We start from the raw sequence: 19,658 nt of genomic DNA, 5'->3' as shown, positions 1-19,658 counted from the left end.
ACCTTTCAAATAAAATAAATAAATAAAAACAATTCCATAAAAGAGGAATGGAGGGACACGGTGCCCTTGGACTCACTCTGCTCTCCCAGACCAGGCGCAGGTGGGCATGAGCTGAGCTCATTTTTAGCCTCCATTGGCACCAGGAGTCCCCCCACTTCAGGGCACCCCACATGTGCCAGGCCCTGGGCTAAGTTTTTCTTTTTTTCTTTAAAGATTGATTTATTTATTTGAGAGGCAGAGTTACAGACAGAGGGAGAGACAGAGAGAAAGGTTTTCCATCTGCTGGTTCACTCCCTAAATGGCCACAATGGCTGGAGCTGGGCCAATCCAAAGCCAGGAGCCAGGAGCTTTTTCTGGGTCTCCCACGTGGGTGCAGGGGCACTGGGACTTGGGCCATCTTCTGCTGCTTTCCCAGGCCATAGCAGAGAGCTGGATCGGAAGTGGAGTAGCCGGGACTCGAACCGGTGCCCATATGGGGTGCCGGCACTGCAAGTGGAGGCTTAGTCCACTACGCCGCAGGGCGGCCCTGGCCTAAGCTCTTTGGAGCATGTTCTTGTTCCGTCCTTTCAGCATCCTCGGAAGAGCAGAATGCTATTTCCATCCGAAAAGGTGGGAAACGGGTTCACAGGGTAGGTGCCCAGACAGCTTTTTCCACGTCGGTCCCTTGTCCTTGGTGTCTACAGCCACTTATCTGGGCCAGAGCAGAGGACAGGCAGAGTGGCACCAGCTGACCCAAAGCCATGCCCTAGTCCAGCGTGCGTGCTGGCTGCTTTCTCAGCCCACAGTGAGACCAGCTCTGCTGGCTAGTAAGCTGGGTGGCCCCTGTGGGCTGGACTGTGTTCCCCCGAATTCTCCTGTTGCAGCCCTAGCCCCCAGGGCCTCAGGATGGGGCTGAGTCTGGGGACAGGGCCTTTAAAGAGGCCTTGAGGGTGTGAGGCTGTTAGCACGGCGCTCATCCAGTCTGGCTGCTGTCCTGTGTGAAAAGGCCACCTGGTGAGAGACAGGGCCAGGCTTGGCCAGGATGTGCGTGTGCGCGGGGACGGCCAGGTGGGGACACAGCAGGCCAAGGAGGGGGCCTCTGGGGAAACCGGCCCCACCCCATCGCCTCCAGCACTGTGAGAAAGCAGGGGTCAGTGCGCATCCAGCCGCCCGGGGAGTGGCACTGGGTGATGGAGGCCGGGCTGATCTAGAGCCGGGGCCAGGCGCCTCGGTTTCCCTGTCTGGACTGACCCTGTCTGTACTGAATTCAGACAATTCACAGCACACAACAGATGCTGTTAAGTCTGCAAGTCTCGGACAAACAGGCGGGGCTGGGCTGAGGGGAGGAGGGGCCCTGCCACGGGCGGGCACTGTCCAAAAGGGAAAACCGGAAGAGCTCCCAGAAGCCGTGGTGGAGGGCAGGCAGCTCCTTCCTCCCCAGATAGGAGCTGAGGTCGGGGCGGGGACCCTGAGACTGAGTCCACTGGTGCGCTTTTCATCAATGGCTCCAGGGGTCCGGCCACGGGCCCCCTTCCCCCTGCAGAATAGCCAGGGGGGTTTAACACCAAAAGCAGTGAAGTTCAAGGTCGGGGCTCAGGGAGCCGCTGAGCCTTCAGGGCAGGCAGAGGAAGAGGCAGCTCTGGGCAAGAGGGCAGTGGGGATGGGAGGAGGCACACCCACTGTTGGGGAGGGTGGGGTCAGAGGGCACTGTGTTCCACACGTGGTCGTGCTCAGGATTTGTGGTTTTGGGTGGGCATGAGATGCAGTGGGAGTGGGAGCCTGCCGAGGGCTGTAAGATGGGGGCCCTGGTGCCCTTCCAAGATGCCTCTCAGCAGGCCTAGCCCGCACCTGGGGGAGTCCTGGACCTCAAGTCGGGGGGCTAGCTAGCGTTAACACCCCACCCTCCGTGGCTCCTGAGCTCGGGTCCACCCCCTCCCCTGCAGTAAGCCCCCTTGGTCCAGCGCACAGGGCCACGGTGGACGGCAGGGCAGCGGTGTCGCCTGCGGAACACCATCCCACCATGCCTGCGAACGGGGCCCTGCGCGAGCCGGCTGCCCTCACCTTCCTCCTGACGCAGGGTGAGGCGCTCCTCGGGCCGCTCCTCCCAGCTCTGACACAGCTTCCGGAGGCCATGGTCTTCCGGCTCCTGCCTGCGGGGACAAAGCCGGCCCGGGGCCACATCCAGCCCACCCTGCCCGCAGCTGCCACCGAGGTCTGGCAGAGGCAAGGGGAGGCCAGGAATGGCCCTGGGGGAGGCCTGGAGGGGAGGTCAGGACAGGAAGAGGGAGACCCAGAGGAGGGGAGAGGCCTTTCGTTGCGCGCGGGGGGGGGGGGGGGGGCAGTTGTAAAGGGCCCAGAAACGGGAAAGCGGGCAGAGCGAGACCTGGGAGGTACAGAACTGGGAGACACAGGGCGAGACGGAGGGAACAGGCAGCAGCAGGGACAGGGACAGAGAAGCGGGATGCAGGGACCTGCCTCCGGGACCAGGCTCTGCTGGGAGCCCTGGGTGGGGGTGGGGCCCTACCGTGCCCTGCAGCTGCTCAGGGTCCGCTCGCTGCCCCCGTGCAGGAGCTCCGTCTTCCTCCAGGGCGCCCGCGCTGCAGCCACTGGAGCACCCGCGGGGGCAGGGCCAGGCCCAGGGGTCAGCGACCGAGTCCACGGAGAGGCAGTGGCGGGAGCTGAGGCGGGCATCTGGGGCAGGGGCAGGCTTGGGGCTGAGATGGGCACAGGGGTGGGGGTCCTGGGGAGCTTGCGGCCCGGCGGGGCCCGGGCCCTCGAGGCTCTCCGGTGGGCGGCCTCCTCCTCCTCCCCCACCGCCAGCAAGCACTTCATGAAGCCCTGGCGAGGGGGTTCGGGGCCCTGGGCCCCCGCGGGCTCCTCAGGCTGGTTCTGCGCGTGGTCTGGCTCCCGCCTCTCTCCCATGTCCCTCACCTGCGGGGACACAGAGGGCATCTGGGAGGCCTCCAGCCTACCAGACGGTCCCACAAGCTCCTCCCTGCTGCCACTCGCCGGGGTTCCGGAACTGCCTCCTGCCTGAGCCCCTGGAGGCCGTGCCACGACCTCATGTACAGCCCACTAGCTCCGGCCTCGGGTCCTCCCAGCGCCACCTGCCTCCGCCCGGCCCCGCGGCCTGTGGTCTTAGTGAGCGACTGCTGGTCCCACTGCAACCATGACCACTGCGGGGACCCTGCCCGCACCTGCTGTTTGCCTGTCTGACCGGGCGCTAGGACCTCCTCCGCCTCTGTCATCCAGACGCGGGGTCTTCAAAAAGCTCATGGAAGATGTGGGATATGGAAAAGCTATGCATGCATTGCAAGACGTTTTGCACCAGAATCTAGTCCCGCCTTTCCATGAAATGTGTGCAGTTCCTCACGCGCCCAGCAGCCAGCCCTTGGTAGGTACTCGGTCAATTCCTTCTCAGCCACTCCCTGCATCTCTTCCCTCCCATGGCTGGGGGGCGGGCTGTCCAACCTCTGACAAGGCCATGCCCCAGGGGCTCCCGGTTTTCATCTTGCAAAACTCAAACTCTGTACCCATTGAACAGTAGCTGCTGCTGCCCCGCCCACAGCCTCTGGCGACCCCGTTCTACTCTCTGAGACTCTGGGTCTGTCCCCAAGAGCAGTCACCCAGCCTTGAGTCCAGCGTCTCCAGGGTCACTCATGCAGTAGCGTGTGTCGGAATCCCCTTCCTTTTTAACGCTAAGATTTCGTTGCACACGCAGACCACGCTGTGTTGACCCACCTGGGTCGCGGCTGTATTTTTGGCTATTCTGACTGATGCCAACTCCTGAGAACCCCGCTGTCAGTGCTGCTGGGTACACCCAGAAGTGGACTCGCTGGGTCACGGACAACTTCTATTTTTAGATTTAATTTTTTTTTCATTCATCTATTATTTATTTGAGAATCAGATAGAGATCACTGCCATTTGCTTGCTGAGTCACTCCCCAAACGCCTGCAGCAGCTGGAGCTGGGCCAGGCCGAAGCCAAGAGCCAGGAACCCAATCCAAGTCTCCCACTCGACTGAAAGGGGCCCAAGCACCTGAACCATCGCCGCTGCCTCCCAGGGTCGGTGCTAGCAGGAGCTGGAGTCAGGAGCGGAGCCGGGATTCAACCCCAGACGCTCAGGGCGGCCTCTGTTAATCTCCTAAGGAAGCGCTGTTCTGCATGGCCACCCCATCTCACGTTCCCGCCACCCTCGCACAGGGCCTGCAGCCTCTCCACAACCCCGCCACCCTCGTTAGCGGCTGTCTGTCCTTGTGGGCAGCACGCAGCCCATGGCTGCGAGCCGAGAGTCCTCCCATCCTTCTCCCTCTGACCACCTCTCCACCACCACCACGCAGCCCACAAGCCCTCCTGGCTCCACCTCCCAAGTCCCCATGCACTTCCTGCCGCCACCCTGGTACAGGCCAGACTACCACCTGTTGTCCAGGGCACTGCCAGGGGCTCTGCCCTTGGCTCCCGCCCAGTTCATTACCCACCAGCTGCTACACCACAGTGCTTCCAGCCCACACCGGCTCATCTCACACCAACCTGCCTAAAACCCTTCAGTGGCTTAGCTTGGATTCTAAATTTATTCTAGAACCCTCACTCTGGCCTTCAAGGCCCTTGCACAATCCTCCCTTCTCCCCCGAACTTCCGGCTGGGCCTGCTCTCGACCAGTTCATGTCCACCAGGCCCGTTAGCTGCTGCTGCCTCTGCCCAGCGTGTGCTTGTCCCCCGTCTGTGCCTGGCTCGCTCCTTCTCGTCACGTAGGTCACCTCCCCGCTGGAGACCGCCGAGTGCTCCCCCAGCGTCCCTCACCCGTGCCCTCATCCAGCTTGATGCCCTCACGGACATCGTGGCCTCTGGCCCCCAACTATCCCAAGTTCCATCCAGCACCAGGTCCCCAGAGTCGCAACCGCATCCGCACTAAACCAGGACTCGGGTTGTTTCTCGGTTCCCAGCGGTGGCCGAGGAGCGGGATGACATGAATGGAGTGCCTAGCAGGGGAAGCGCCCAGCAAACAGCAGTGGTGAAAACCCTCACCGGTGAGGGAGACCCAGCCTGCGCCTGCCCAAGTCCCCTCCTGGTTTCCTGACGAGGCGACAAATGCTGTTTCCTTCACGCTGGACAGGCGAGAGCAGCTCTGGGCTCCCTCTCCATCGGACAGCACCTCAGAACCTCCCCCGTCACTCCAGGTCCCAGCACCCAGCAAAGCCCGTGGGTGAGCAGTGATGCCACACTTGGTATCGGCTATCCTTGTGGGTGGACGGCTGACTCCTCCCCCTGCCACCCCTGAGTCCCCAGTGGCTCTCCAGTCACCTGGACACAGGGATGCAGGAAGCCCCGGCCCTCGCCTTGGGACACAAGTGACAAGTACAGACACTGCACCATGTGGCACAGCTCTCCAGGGGGCCTTGGAATGTGCCGGGAATGCCACGTCCTCAGCGAGGGGGGGGCGGCTGGGGCAGCCCGGGCTCTGGTCCTGTCCCTATAGTGCCCAGTGGGCGATGCTGCCCAGGGTAGGGAACCCAGGGCCAGATGCTTTCTGGGGTCCTGTAGGGAGCAGAACTCGGCCGGCTCCAAGTGGTAAGACAAGCCGCACCCCCAGTAAGGTCCACCCACGGGCAACAAGCGGCAGCTCACCGACAGAGACGATGACACCGCCGTGTAAGTATACCTAGGCAGCAGGTGACAGCCTCCCCGGGACTCTCCGCGCAGACTCTCCTGAGAGCGGTAGAGCGAAAGCTCCCCCCTGGAATCCTGCCCCTCCCCCACCCCGGGTGGCCAGCCGCTACCCAGACCTTCCCGCCAGAGTCTCCCAGCCTGCCCTGCACCTGCCCGACGCCGGGACCCTGCCCATCCTTCGAGACCTGCTGCTGGGCTCAGAGGCACTACCCGAGCAGGTGTCACTTCATCTGCGGCCAAGACCACGTTGCAAGGAGCACTGGGGATTCTCTGGGAACCTCAGGTGGTCGGTTTAGCCGGTGTGTTGCGTGGTTCCCCCGCATTAATAAACTCCTCGTTGGAACCAACACCGCCTCGGCTGCCGTTACTATGCTTGCGACAGGTCCCTTAGCAAGCGGGCGCCTGGGAGATGAGGCTGTCTCTGCCCAGACAGCCTTCCTGGGCCTTGGGGACCAGCGCGTGCTGAGGCCTAGGCCTCTGCTGGCCCTGCTGCCTGCAAGGACAGACCTGCTTCACCTGACTCGTGTGTGCAGGCGCCTTGCCTCCGCGGCTCAGACGAGCCGGAACCGGAGCGCAGAGAACCTGCGGCACACACTGGAGCTTCACAGGGGCCCAGCCTGGCTTCCAGCTGCCCCAGGTGCTGCACCCACTGCTCTCGTCCCACGAGGCCCACTTTCCATCAGCACCCTGGCTCTGCAGCCATTCCCACCATGGTGCCTTTGCCCGCGCAGGGCCTGCTGCTGGTCCACCCTCTCCGGGACACTCCAGGGCGGCTTCCCTGAGTGCCTGCAGCACTTCCTGCTGGGGACCTCCCACCCCTGCAGGTGCCGCCGGCTCAGCCACAACCCTCAGGAGCAGGTTGCTGTCCCTGCTGCCCCCGCCCTTTCTCTCCTAGCCCAGGGCCTGGGCTGCTGTCCACACCCAGTGCATTCTTGTGGAATCCACTTGGGCCTGTCCCCAGGAGCCAGCCCGGGCTGTGAGCATGCCAGAACCTCTCTCACGTCTCCTCCGCCTTCTCATCAGTCCAGAGAAGCACCTCGCCCCCTCAGCACTTCCCCGCTGAGTCCCTGCTGTGTGCTGGGCTTTGTTTCAGGGCCGGGACCCAGAGTGGTGACTGGAGTGGCTGCCTCCACAGAGCTCAGGTTCTAGATAATGAATAGGTCCACAGACTACCCACGTAACGTCAGACGGAGAAAGTGCTGCAGACACGATAAAACACTGCAGAGTGACAAGGTGGCTGCAGGCTGCACGAGACACGGTGGCCAGGGAAGGCCTTGCTGGGAAAGGGCATTCCAGCTGAGTCAGCTCCGAGAAGGGCACAGGGGACAGCACGTGCCAAGGCCCTGCGGTGGGAGTAGGCATGCGTAGTTGAAGGGTGGAAAGCAGAGTGGCAAGACGCAAGGCCTTATGGGTCTCGGGGGAGATCCTAGCTCTTATTCCAAGAGGATGGGGCTTGGAGCAGGGTGATGGGGGAGGGGGTCGAGGGAGAGGAGGGACTCGGGATTTATTCTGTAGGTAGTGCGAGGCAGGCCTGGCTGGCGCGTGGTACAGGGAAGAAGAGGATGGGAAGTGGGTTGGAGCCGGTTGGCAGAGCCCCTGGGTGAAGGCAGGGCCACGTGCTGACATGAAGCAGACTGGACGAGGAGCAGGTTTGAGGGGGAATCCAAGGCTCTGTTCTGTGTCCACTTTGGGAATACAGGGGGACAGAATGAGACCGCCCAGGGAGAGGGCGGAGGTGGAGAGCGAAGGCTGCGTCCCTGGAGGTGGACAGGAGGAGCAGGGGCCAGGGAGGGAGGCTGGGGAGGAGCTGCCAGGGAAGTGGGCGGGGCCAGGGCGGGGCCGCCCCAGAGCCTGGAGGAGCAGGAGACGCTGCAGCTGCACCGCTTTAAACTGCTGCTTGTCCCGCTAACACCGCGCGTGGGTGCACAGCTGAGTCCCGGCTGCTCCGCTTCTGATCCAACCCCCTGCTAATGCGCCTGGGAAAGCAGCAGCGGATGGCCCACGTGCCTGAGCCACCGCCACGCACGTGGGAGACCCAGTTGGATTTCTTGGCGCCTAGCTTCAGCCTGGCCCAGCCCTGGCTGCTGCATCTCCTTGGGGAGCAAAGCAGCAGGTGGAAGCTCTCTTCCTCTGTCTCTCTGCCTTTCAAATAAATACATTTTTAAAAGAAAGTGGAGCAAGCAAGGACAAGTAGCTCTCGAGGGACTGTGCTGTGAAGGGAACACAGCAGGGCTGCGTGGGCCCGGGGATGTGCTGGCTTCCACTCCGGGTCACTGAGGCGTGTGCATGTACTGGGGGGGACAAGCCTGTAAAGTGGCGAGGCCGAGCCCGTGGGCGGGGACCTGTCTCCCCGGCTTCCAGTGCAGCCAGGCAAGGCAGGGAGGGCGTGGACTTGGAGGTGGGGCCTTCTCAGCGTTATCACCCAGAGGGGCAGGAGGCAGGGTGAAGGGTGGGGCTGCTGGGCCGGGCATCCTGAGCGAAGTGGGAGGGGCTGCCGAGGACTGGCCGGAGCCGCTGGCGGTGGCGATTCCGAGCCCTGAGCCGGGCCGAGCTGCTCAGGGGCAGGGCGAGGTGCGGCTGGGCTTCCAGGAACACAGCAGAAAGGGGCAGGGGCGGGTGTTGGCAGGCCGTGACGACGACGACGACTGCGTATTCGCAGGCTGCCTGGTCAAGTCAAAGAGCCAGGGAAGTGGAGAGCTGGCGGAGGGGGAACGGCTGTGGGTGACCGTGGACCATGGAGAAATCCATGCTGGTGAGGAACAGCCTTGCGTGGCATGTGCCCTGGGGTTCTGAGTGTAGCGGAACACACACACACATATGCACACACACGCTCACGCACAGGTGCACACCCCAGCCCCAGCCCCTCTCAGATACCACTTACCGGTGCAGGGAGAGGTGCTGGTGCTGGCTGGGTCTCCACTGCTTCCCCCCTAAGTAGGGGAGAGACCCCAGGTCAGGGAGCATCCAGGACACTCACAGCTCCGCCCCCCAGCCTCACCCTGGCCTTGTCATTGCTGTCCCGTACACAGGCTCATGGACCAAAGAACTCCAGCATGAGAGCCATTAGATAGGGAAACTGAGGCCAGAGGGGCACCACTTGGCCAAGGCCCTGGGCCAGTTCGGGAGCTGGCAGGACTGGAATTCGCTTCCCCTGTAACGGAGCACAGGTGCAGCTTCGCAGGGCAGGGAGTGGTGGAAGTGGCTCACCCCTCTCCGGGCGTTGATGGCAGGAAGCCATGGGCTAGCCTCTCCTCTGGAGCCTCCGTGGGTATTAAGAGCGTGGCGTCCTGGGAGCTGTCCTTGGGGCCCCTTTGGGGGGGCTCTGCCGGGGCCCCCTCTGCCCGGATGTGAGGGATGCCCGCCTCCTGGGGGGGCCCGGCTCCCAGTGGCGGTCCACAGCTGTCTGGGGTGCGACACGGGTCTGCTGGCTCCACTATGTCTGATCTGTCTGCTGCCTGGTGACCGGGGGTGGACGGATGCTCTGGGCCCTGTGGAGGACAAGGACATTAAGGATGAGGAACCCCACCCTGGTTATCCTGCTTACTCTGAGCCAGGCCCTGCAGGCACCCCCAGAAGGTAATATAAGTACCTATATTTTTTTTTTAAAGAAAAAACTTTTATTGTTTATCTGAGAGGGAGGGAGGGAGGGAGAGAGAGAGAGGGATGTTCCATCTGCTGGTTCAGTCCCCAAATGCCCAAACAGCTGGAGCTGGGCCAGGCCACAGTCGGGAGGGGGGCACACAATGCAGAGCTCACACTCCAGGGTGGCAGGGACCCAGCTGCTGCCTCCCAGGGTCTGCACTGGAGGAAGCCGAGTCAGGAGCCAAAGCCAAGTGTGGACGCCGTAACCGCGAGGCCAACCACCCGGCCCCCACCTCCACGGTTTGACGGGTGAGACACTGAGGCCCAGGGAGGCACGGCCAGCCCAAAGTCACAGTCGTGCCTCCCTGTGGAGGTGAAGGGAGCCAGCAAACACACGAAGACCCCCTTTGCCTGGCATTTCCCAAGGGGGTGTTTCAAAGAACAAGAACCTTTCATGACACTCCCTAAAAATAGGGGCTTTGGCGGGGCATTCAAGGTGGCGGAAGAGAGAGGTCCTGCACTTGTCCCCAGAATGGCACAGGATGGACCCCACTGCCAGGAGATCGACTGAGGGGAAACTTCCACAAGGAAGTGATGGGAGGGGCCGGCGCTGTGGCGTAGTGGATAGGGCCACCTGCGACGCTGGCATCCCATATGGGCGCTGGTTCGAGTCCCGGCTGCTCCACTTCCTGCCCAGCTCCCTGCTGATATGCCTGGGAGAGCAGCCAAGGATGACTTGAGTGCTTGGACCCCTGCATCCACATGGGAGACCCAGCTGTTGTGGTCATTCGGGGACTGAACCAGTGGATAGAAGATACCCCACCCCCAACCCCGTGTAACTCTGACTTTCAAATAAACAAACAGGGGCCAGCACTGTGGTGTAGCAGGTAAACCCAACGCCTGCAGTGTCGGCATCCCATATGGGTGCCGGTTTGAGTCCTGGCTGCTCCACTTCCTATCCAGCTCTCTGCTGTGGCCTGGGAAAGCAGTAGAAGGTGGCCCAAGTGCTTGGGCCCCTGCACCCATGTGGGAGACCCGGAAGAAGGTCCTGGCTCCTGGCTTCGGATCAGTGCAGCTCTGGCTGTTGTGGCCATTTAGGAAGTGATGGCGATTCGGGGATGGAAGAATTCTCTGTCTCTTTCTGCCTCTGCTTCCCTGTAACTCTGCCTTCAAATAAATAAATACATCTTTAAAAAAACAAATAAACAAACAAACAAAAAACTGAAAAGGAAAAGGAGGAAATATGCAGTAGAAATGGCAAGTCCTTTAAAAAGAAAGAAAGAAGTGAGAGGAACTCTACCCAGCACGGAGACCCAGAAAGACGGCAGAGAGAGAACAAAGCACACCACAGCTCCCACCCAGCTCCCCGGCCAGGGCCACGCGCTCCACCCTGTGGGCACTCAGGTGCAAAGTTACAGGAACCCCACCACCACCACACACTCAACCCTACCTAGAGGAGAACCCCACAGTCCTCACCGGCCTTCGATCCAGTCTGAGTGGGCTCTGAGGGACTGCTTTGCTCAAAAAAAGGAAGCCATGGCCGGCGCTGCAGCTCAACAGGCTAATCCTCCGCCTAGCGGTGCCGGCACACTGGGTTCTAGTCCCGGTCAGGGCGCCGGATTCTGTCCCGGTTGCCCCTCTTCCAGGCCAGCTCTCTGCTGTGGCCAGGGAGTGCAGTGGAGGATGGCCCAGGTGCTTGGGCCCTGCACCCCATGGGAGACCAGGGTAAGTACCTGGCTCCTGGTTTCGGATCAGTGTGGTGCGCCGGCCGCGGCGGCCATTGGAGGGTGAACCAACGGCAAAGGAAGACCTTTCTCTCTCTCTCTCACTGTCCACTCTGTCTGTCAAAAAAAAAAAAAAAAAAAAAGGAAGCCACGCTGCCTCCCCTTGCTCCCAAACCGCCAGGCCTAGCTGCTACGGCACAGCCGCTGCTGAAGTCCGTTCTGTTTTAAGGGAGAGCAGGCAGCCCCGGCGGCGGCAGAAGGCCCACCCCTGGAGCCGGGGCACTTCGCCGGGCACAGAGCAGACCCCTGTGCCTCCTGCAGATGTGGAGCTGCCGGCACAAGCCCCGGAGCCACACGCACTGGCTCTGAGCGACCCAGGGATGCTTTTTGCTTCTTGGAGTTAGGTGCAAGAGGTCGGGACCTGCATCTCTCAGACAGGGTCGGGGGCAGCCACAGCACGTGCCCAGCACCACCCTGGCATGCCCTGTGGGACCCGAGGCAGTCCCTTCTGTGTCCTGCAGCCCTGCGACCGTGGCTGCTGGTGCTGTAATCGCTGGAGTGAGTCACGCCCACCTGTGGGACTAGAGGGCCCTATTTATACTCCTCTGCTTCCGGCTGGCGGCCACCAGTCCACAATCCTCAGCAGGACCTGCACGGGCCCAGTGGGTCCCGCAGCTCTGGGTCTAAGTCCTGGGGAGGATCCTGTCTACAACCCACCGATCCAGGCTTGCCGCTGCTAGTGCACTGCCCCCAGGATAACCTGAACCAACCCGCAGAAAAGGCAAGGCCGGGATGGTCACTGTCGGAGCTGTAGTCCACAGTTACTAGAGTTCACCCCATGGGACCTGGGGAGGACCGACCTTATCTGCATTCTACCGCCCCAGACCCGTGCTTGCCAGTGCACAATCCCAGTGTCACCTGTGCATGCAACACGGGGCCTGGGTAAAATCTCCACTGCGTCCTGCAGCTCTGGGACAGCGACTGTTGGCTCAGGAAATCCTGGGAACCCTGCACTGGCTCTGTGGGAACGGGAAGGCTCCACCTCCAGCCCACTGCTGCAGGCCCGCAGCTGCCAGCGCATAGTCTCCGCATAACCTACACTTTTCCCGTGGGGCCTGTGCAAAGCACCCTTCCTGCCCTGCGGCTTCTGGGACCATGACCATTAGTACTCTGTTCCTTGGGGTCACCAGAACCCACCCTAGAGAAGATCCCCCCTGCATTCCAGTCCTCTAGGCCTACTCCTGCCAGGCACAATCCCCAGCATAACCCATCTTAGCCCCGTGGGACCTGGGCAAGGTACCCTTCCCACGGCCCCAGTTCCTGAGCTGGTGCTCCTGGTGCTACAGGTCCCACCACCACCCTTGCCTACCCAGCAGGACGTGGGGAAGGCCCCTCCACGTCACAGCTGTTGGTGCCACGAGTCCCAGCATTACCCAAGCTTGCTTGGTGGGACTAGGGGACAGCCACTCCTGTGTCCCACAGGAACATGGCTACTGCCATCACACACCCTAGAGTGACTGACATCCGATTCCTGGGGCCTGGAGGCACACATCTCAGGAAGTCTACCTCCACTCTGAGGTCACACTACTACCTCCGTGAACTGCTGCAGGCTAGGCGACGGTGGCTCCCAGACACGGCCGACATGGGCTGCAGCCGAAGAAATCAAAGAGCTTGTACTTCTGGGCTCAACTAGAACCAAAGTCGAAACAACCACCCAACTGACACCCATTCCATCGAAAGCAGAGATTCTTTTCCAGTAAAAGCTGCTCCAGGGAGAGGGAGGAACCGTTAGATGAGCTGTGCTGACAGCAACGTAGGGGACACAGGACACGTGAAAAAGTGGGGCAGCGTGATTCCTACGGAAGAACAAAACAAGTCTCCAGAAACAGATCCTGACTTGAAGGAAACCTGAGATGCCTGCAAAACAATTTAAAATAAGGACCCTAAGGAAACTCAAGGAGATGAAAGAGGGTAAAGACGGATGAGGGCAGGGGTCGGGGCTTGGTATAGCAGGGCAAGCTGCGGTCTAAAGCGCCAGCATCCCATATGGGCGCCAGTTCGAGTCCCGGCTGCTCCACGTCCAATCCAGCTCTCTGCTAATGCGCCTGGGAAAGCAGGGGAGGATGGCCCAAATATTTGTACCCCTACACCCCTGTGGGAGATCCTGAAGAAGCTCCTGGCTCCTGGCTTCAGATCAGCCCAGCTCTGGCCGTTGTGGCCATTTGGGGAGTGACCCAGTAGATGGAAAACCTCTCTCTTTGTCTCTCCTCTGTAACTCTTTCAAATAATCTTTTTTAAAAATGAAAAAAGATTTATTTATCTAAAATGCAGAGTAACAGAGAGAGCGGAGAGACACACACACACACACACACACACATCTTTGATCTACTCACTCCCCAAATGACCTCAACAGCCAGGGCTGTGCCGGGCTGAAACCAGAACCTGGAACTACTCCTGGGTCTCCCACGTGCATGGCAGGGACTTAAGTGCTTGGGCCATCTTCCGCTGCCTTCTCAGGCACATTGGTTGGGAGCTGGATCAGAAGCAGAGCAGCCGGGACTTGAACCAGCGCTCTGATGCTGGAGTCAGTGGGCAGCGGCCGCCGCTGAGCTGCAGTGCCCCCCCCCCCGGCCTTTCTTTGTGTGTTAGCTGACAATGGACACCTGGACTCACTCCCTCTTAGCCGCTGTGAGCAGCAATGCACGAACGTGAGGGAGCAGGTTTCTCTGATAGAGCGACCTCACGTCTTCTGAATACGCACCCAGAAGAGGGACTGCTGGGTCACATGGCAGTTCTGTCTTTAGTCCATAAAGAAATCCCCATACTTTTTTTTAATGAACTTTTAAAAAAATATATTTCCTTCCTCCCTCCCTCCCTTCCTCTCTTCCTCCCTCCCTCCCTCTCTCCCTCTCTTCCTCCCTCCCTCCCTTCCTCTCTTCCTCCCTCCCTTCCTCTCTTCCTCCCTCCCTTCCTCCCTTCCTCCCTCCCTTCCACCCTTCCCCCCTTCCTCCCTTCCTCCCTCCCTTCCACCCTTCCCCCCTTCCTCCCTTCATTCCTCCCTCCCTCCCTTCCCCCCTCCCTCCCTCCCTCCTCCCTCCCTCCCTCCCTTCCTCCTTTCCCCCTCCCTCCCTCCCTCCCTTCCTCCCTTCCTCCCTCCCTTCCTTCTTCCTCCCTCCCTCCCTTCTTCTTCCCTCCCTCCCTTCTTCCTCCCTCCCTCCCTTCTCCCTCCCTCCCTTCTTCTCTTCCTCCCTTCCTCCCTCCCTTCCTCCCTCCCTCCCCCCCTTCTCCCTCCCTCCCTCCCTCCCTCCCTCCCTCCCTTCTTCCTCCCTTCCCCCCTTCCTCGCTTTCTCGCCTTCTTTGAAAGCCAGAGGGGAAAGTATTGCAGCATAGTGGGTTGACCACTCCCTAAGGCACCAGCATCCCAGCTGCTCCACTTCTGATCCAGCTCTCTGCTGTGGCCTGGGAAAGCAGTGGAAGATGGCCCAAGTGCTTGGGCCCTGCACCCGCATAGGAGATCTGGAAGAAGCTCCTGGCTCCTGGCTTTGGACCAGCCCAGCTCTGCCCACTATAGGCATTCGAGGAGTGAACCAGCAGATGGAAGACCCCTCTCTCTCTCTGTTTGTCATTCTGACTTTCAAATATATAAATAAATCTTAAACAAAAAAAAAAAAAAAAAAAAAAACAGGCAGAGTGACAGGGAGAGAAAGAGGGAGACACAGAGAGAGAACTTTCATACAGTAGTTCACTCCCCAGATGCTGTGGCTGTGGCCCGGACCAGGCCAAAACTCCACCCTCATCTCCCACTCAGGTGGCAGGAGCCCAAGTACTGGCGCCATCACCTGCTGCCTCCCAGGCTTGTGTGGGAAGCTGGAATCAGAGGCAACGTGGGACTCAGTCCCCGACACTGTACCCGGGACGCAGGTTCCACGTCTGCCCCGGCCTGCTTTCACAGTGGCTGCACTGATGTACCCCCACCAAGAGTGCGTAAGAGGCCCCTCTGTCCACTGCCCACCAGCATTTGTTACTTTCTGTCTTTCTGATAATAAGCCATTCGAATGGGGTGAGGGGGTATTTCATGACTGGGTTTCTTTCTATAAAGATTTATTTATTTATTTGAAAGACAGAGTTACAGAGAGAGAGAGAGAGAGAGAGGTCTTCCATCCACTCGTTCACTCCCCAGATGGCCTCAATGGCCAAAGCTGAGCCGATCTGAAGCCAGGAGCCAGGAGCTTCTTCCATGTCTCCCACATGGGTGCAGGGACCCAAGCACTCGGGCTATCTTCCACTGCTTTCCCAGGCCACAGCAGAGAGCTGGATTGGAAGAGGAGCAGCCGGGACTAAAACCGGTGCCCATATGGGATACTGGCGCTACAGGCCAGGACTTTAACTAACTGTGCCACAGAGCTGGCCCCTTCATGGCTGTTTTAATACGCACTTTCCTGATGCTTAGTGACAATGAGCATTTTTTTTTCATGTATTTGTTGGCTATTTGTATTTCTTCCTTTGAGACCTTTTCCTATGCCCCTTTTTTAACTGGGCTCGTAGCTTTGGGTGTTGCGTTTTTTTGTTTTTTGTTTTTTGTTTTTTGTTTTTGTTTTTTTTTTTTTTTTTTTTTTTTTTTTTTTTTTTTTTTTAAGATTTAAGTATTGGGGCTGGAATTACGGCATAGCAGGTTAAACCTCAGCCTGCAGTGCCGGCATCCCATATAGGCACTGGTTCGAGTCCCTGGTGCTCTGTTTCCGATACAGCTTCCTGCTAATGCACCTGGGAAAGCAGCAGAAGATGGCCCAAGTCCTTGGGCCCCCGCACCCATGTGGGAGACCTGGAAGAAGCTCCTGGCTTCTGGCTTCAGATCAGCGCAGCTCTGGCCATTGAGGCCATTTGGGGAGTGAATCAGTGGAGGAAAGAACTCTTTGTGTGTCTCTATTCTCCTTGTAACTACTTCAAATAAGTTTAAAATATATATTTATTTATTTGAAAGTCACAGTTATAGAGAGAGAGGGACACACACACACACACACACACACCCTTTCCATCTGCTGGTTCACTGCTCAGATGGTCACACTGGCCAGGTTTACAGTGTGGGTGGCAAAAGCCCAAACATCTTCCACTGCTTTTCTCAGGCCGTCAGCTGGGAGCTGGGTAGGAAGTGGAGCAGCTGGGACTTGAACCAGCACCCGCATGAGATACCGGCAGCACCGGCAGCAGCTTTATCCACTATGCCACAATACCAGCCCAAATAAATTTTTAAAAATAGTGTATATACACAATGGGCCGGCGCCGCGGCTCACTAGGCTAATCCTCCGCCTAGCGGCGCCGGCACACCGGGTTCTAGTCCCGGTTGGGGCGCCGGATTCTGTCCCGGTTGCCCCTCTTCCAGGCCAGCTCTCTGCTGTGGCCAGGGAGTGCAGTGGAGGATGGCCCAGGTGCTTGGGCCCTGCACCCCATGGGAGACCAGGAAAAGCACCTTGATCCTGGCTCCTGCCATCGGATCAGCGCGGTGCGCCGGCCACAGCGCGCTGGCCGCGGCGGCCATTGGAGGGTGAACCAACGGCAAAAGGAAGACCTTTCTCTCTGTCTCTCTCTCTCACTGTCCACTCTGCCTGTCAAAAAATAAAAAAAAAAAATAGTGTATATACACAATGGAATACTACCCAGTTATCAATAAAATTCTGTCACTTGTATGTTGGGTGCAAATCAAAGAGAGAGCAAAGGAGTAAGTTCTAGTGTGACACAGCCCAGTGGGGAGACTACGGTTCACAATAACCTAGTATGTATGTGAACAAATTGAAGGAAGACGTTCCAACCACCAGTCATGAAGTAGTGTCAAAGAAGGGGAAATGGGGGCCGGCGCTGTGGCATAGTGGGTAGAACGGCCGCCTGCAGTGCTGGCATCCCCTATGGGAGCCTGTTCCAGTCCTGGCTGCTCTGCTTCCTATTCAGTTCCCTGCTAACGTGCCTGGGAAAGCAGGAGAAGATGGCCCTAGTGCTTGGGCCCCTGCACCCACGTGGGAGACCAGGATGAAGTTCCTGGCTCCTGGCTTTGGACCGGTGCAACTCCAGCCATTGAGGCTATTTGGGGAGCCAGCAGATGGAAGACTTCTCTCTCTCTCTCTCTCTCTCTCTCTCTCTCTCTCTCTCTCTCTGCTTCTACCTGTCTGTAACTCTGCCTTTCAAAAAAATAAATAAATCTTTAAAAATAAAAAAAGAAATAGAAATGTTAGCTACCCTGTTTTGATCAGTATACCTTGTATAGCTATACTGAAATGTCACGTTAGCCTGTAAATATGTACACTGTTAGTTTTAAACAGGGGGCCTTTAACACTGACTGATTTCAAGACTTATAAAGTTTCTATAATCAAGAAAGCATGGTATTGGAATACAGACAAATAGAACAAAATAGATGCAGACACAGACTCACACATACCAGGAGTCTTCAGAAATGCGTATTCTGAATAAACTATGCATGGGTTTACATTTTTTTTGCAGCAAATAAGTTTATCTTTCAGTTTCATTTTCCATGAATGGTTTGAAATCCTCTCATATACAGCAAATTGATTTTCAAGAAAGGTGCAAATCGGCAGAGAAAGGATGGTCTTCAGCCACCGAAGCTGGAATAAATGGATAGCCACATAGAAAGAACAACATTCACAGAGCACACACAAACTACAACAAGGTGGATCGTGAGGAACAGGCACTCGGTGCAGCAGGTAGGACGCCACTCGGGTGCCAAGGCCCACGCTGGAGCGCCTGGTTGAGTCCCAGCTCCTCAGCTTATGAATCACTTTTTTGCTTGGACACACCTGGGAAGCAGGTGGTGCTCAAGGCCTTGGGTCCCTGCCACCCACGTGGAAGATTCAAACTGAGTTCCAGGCTCCTGGCTTCAGCCTGGCCCAGCCCTGACTGTTGTGGGCATTGGGGGAGTGAACCAGTGGACAGACGGTCTCTTTGTTTCCATCGCTCTACCTTTCAAATAAAAACTAAAAAAAAAAAAAAAAATGGTTCATAAACCTAAACCATAGAATTGTTTGAAGAAAATACAGGAGGAGCCGGCGCCGCGGCTCACTAGGCTAATCCTCCGCCTTGCGGCGCTGGCACACCAGGTTCTAGTCCCGGTCGGGGCGCCGGATTCTGTCCCGGTTGCCCCTCTTCCAGGCCAGCTCTCTGCTGTGGCCAGGGAGTGCAGTGGAGGATGGCCCAGGTGCTTGGGCCCTGCACCCCATGGGAGAGCAGGAGAAGCACCTGGCTCCTGCCTTTGGATCAGTGCGGTGCGCCGGCCGCAGCGCGCCAGGCATGGCGGCCATTGGAGGGTGAACCAACGGCAAAAGGAAGACCTTTCTCTCTGTCTCACTATCCATTCTGCCTGTAAAAAAAAAAAAAAAAAAAAAAAAAAATACAGGAGAAAATCCTGTGACCTGGGCTTAAGGAAAAATTCTAAAATATATCACCAAAAGCTCAATCAATAAAAGCAAAAATCAGAGCCAGCATTGTGGCGCAGCAGATTAAGCCGATTACAACATCTAGAGTCCTGGCTGCTGCACTTTAGATCCAGCTCCCTGCTAATGTACCTGGGAAGGCAGCAGGAGATGGCCCTAGTCCTTGGGCCCCTACACCCACGTGGGAGACCCCGAAGAAGCTACTGGAACTCCTGGTTTCAACCTGGCCATTGCGGTCATTTGGGGACTGAACCAGCGGATGGAAGAGCTCTCTCTGACTCTGACTCTGTCTCTCTCTCTCTGTAATCCTGCCTTTAAAATAAGTCTTTTCAAAAAGCAAAAATGGGAGGCCAGTGCTGTGGCATCATAGGTTAAGCCTCCACCTGCAGCACTGGCATCCCAAATGGGGGCTGATTTGGGTCCTGGTTGCTCCACGTCTCTTCTAACTCCCTGCTAATGGCCTGGGAAAGCAGTGGAGGATGGCCAAGTCCTGGGGCCCCTGCAGCCATGTGAGAGACCCAGAAGAAGCTCCTGGCTCCTGGCTTTGGGTCGTTGCAGCCATCTGGGGAGTGAACCAGCAGATGGAAGACCTCTTTCTCTCTGTCTCTCCCTCTCTCTGTAACTCTGCCCCTCAAATAAATAAATAAGTCTTTAAAAATAAAATAAAAGGGCCAGCGCCACAGCTCACTTGGCTAATCCTCCACCTGCGGCGCCGGCAAACCAGGTTCTAGTCCCGGTTGGGGCGCCGGTTCTGTCCCGGTTGCTCCTCTTCCAGGCCAGCTCTCTACTGTGGCCCAGGAGTGCAGTGGAGGATGGTCCAGTACCTTGGGCCCTGCACCCGCATGGAAGACCAGGAGAAGCACCTGGCTCCTGGCTTCAGATCAGCGCAGTGCACCGGCCGCTAGCACGCTGGTTGTAGTGGCCACTTGGGGGGTAAACCAACGGAAAAGGGAAGACCTTTCTCCCTGTCTCTCTCTCTGTCTCTCTCTCTCTGTCTAACTCTGTCTGTCAAAAAATAAATAAATAAATAAATAAATAAATAAAATAAAAGCCTGTTTGGGGCAGTGTGTTTGCCATCAAAAAATAAAGCCAGACTGCTCCAATCTCTTCAAATATATATATATATATATAGAAGCAAAAATGGATAAATTGCACCCTAAAAAAAAACTTCTTCCAGTGTTCTACAGAGCAATACAACAGTTCACAACAATTTATTCTACATTTTGTAAAGAACTAAAGAGTTCCAAGCTCCTCATCACAAAGAAACGACA

General features: G+C 57.9%; 1 protein-coding gene and 1 long non-coding RNA gene across 18 annotated transcripts in view; one reads left to right on the top strand and one right to left on the bottom strand.

Annotated features, from left to right (window-relative positions):
• The window catches only part of SPATA21 (spermatogenesis associated 21), a 49,499-nt gene that overhangs the window by 14,413 nt on the left and 15,428 nt on the right, over positions 1-19,658 (bottom strand). For 12 of the 16 annotated variants that reach the window (XM_070079239.1, XM_070079238.1, XM_051836555.2 and 9 more), the window contains 4 exons: positions 8,853-9,133; positions 8,527-8,575; positions 2,504-2,931; positions 2,041-2,129 (listed from right to left, as the gene is read on the bottom strand). In XM_070079239.1, coding sequence (XP_069935340.1) covers positions 2,041-2,129; positions 2,504-2,931; positions 8,527-8,575; positions 8,853-9,133 — 847 coding nt within the window. Of the gene's footprint in view, positions 1-2,040; positions 2,130-2,503; positions 2,932-8,526; positions 8,576-8,852; positions 9,134-12,458; positions 12,700-19,658 lie in introns of those variants that run through there. The other 4 variants (XM_051836560.2, XM_051836559.2, XM_051836562.2 and 1 more) reach the window with 4 other exon arrangements.
• Positions 2,877-5,992, top strand: LOC138850724 (uncharacterized). 2 transcript variants are annotated; one of them, XR_011390876.1, is made up of 3 exons: positions 2,877-3,373; positions 4,922-5,181; positions 5,520-5,992. It is a non-coding gene; the product is annotated as an uncharacterized lncRNA (long non-coding RNA). The 2 variants fall into 2 exon arrangements; XR_011390875.1 differs by having other exon boundaries at positions 2,877-5,181.

The sequence above is a fragment of the Oryctolagus cuniculus genome, chromosome 7 (genome assembly GCF_964237555.1).
Source record: "Oryctolagus cuniculus chromosome 7, mOryCun1.1, whole genome shotgun sequence".
NCBI lineage: Eukaryota > Metazoa > Chordata > Mammalia > Lagomorpha > Leporidae > Oryctolagus > Oryctolagus cuniculus.
The sequence above is the reverse complement of the archived record's forward strand: the minus strand, read 5'-3'. Positions and strand labels throughout refer to the sequence as shown.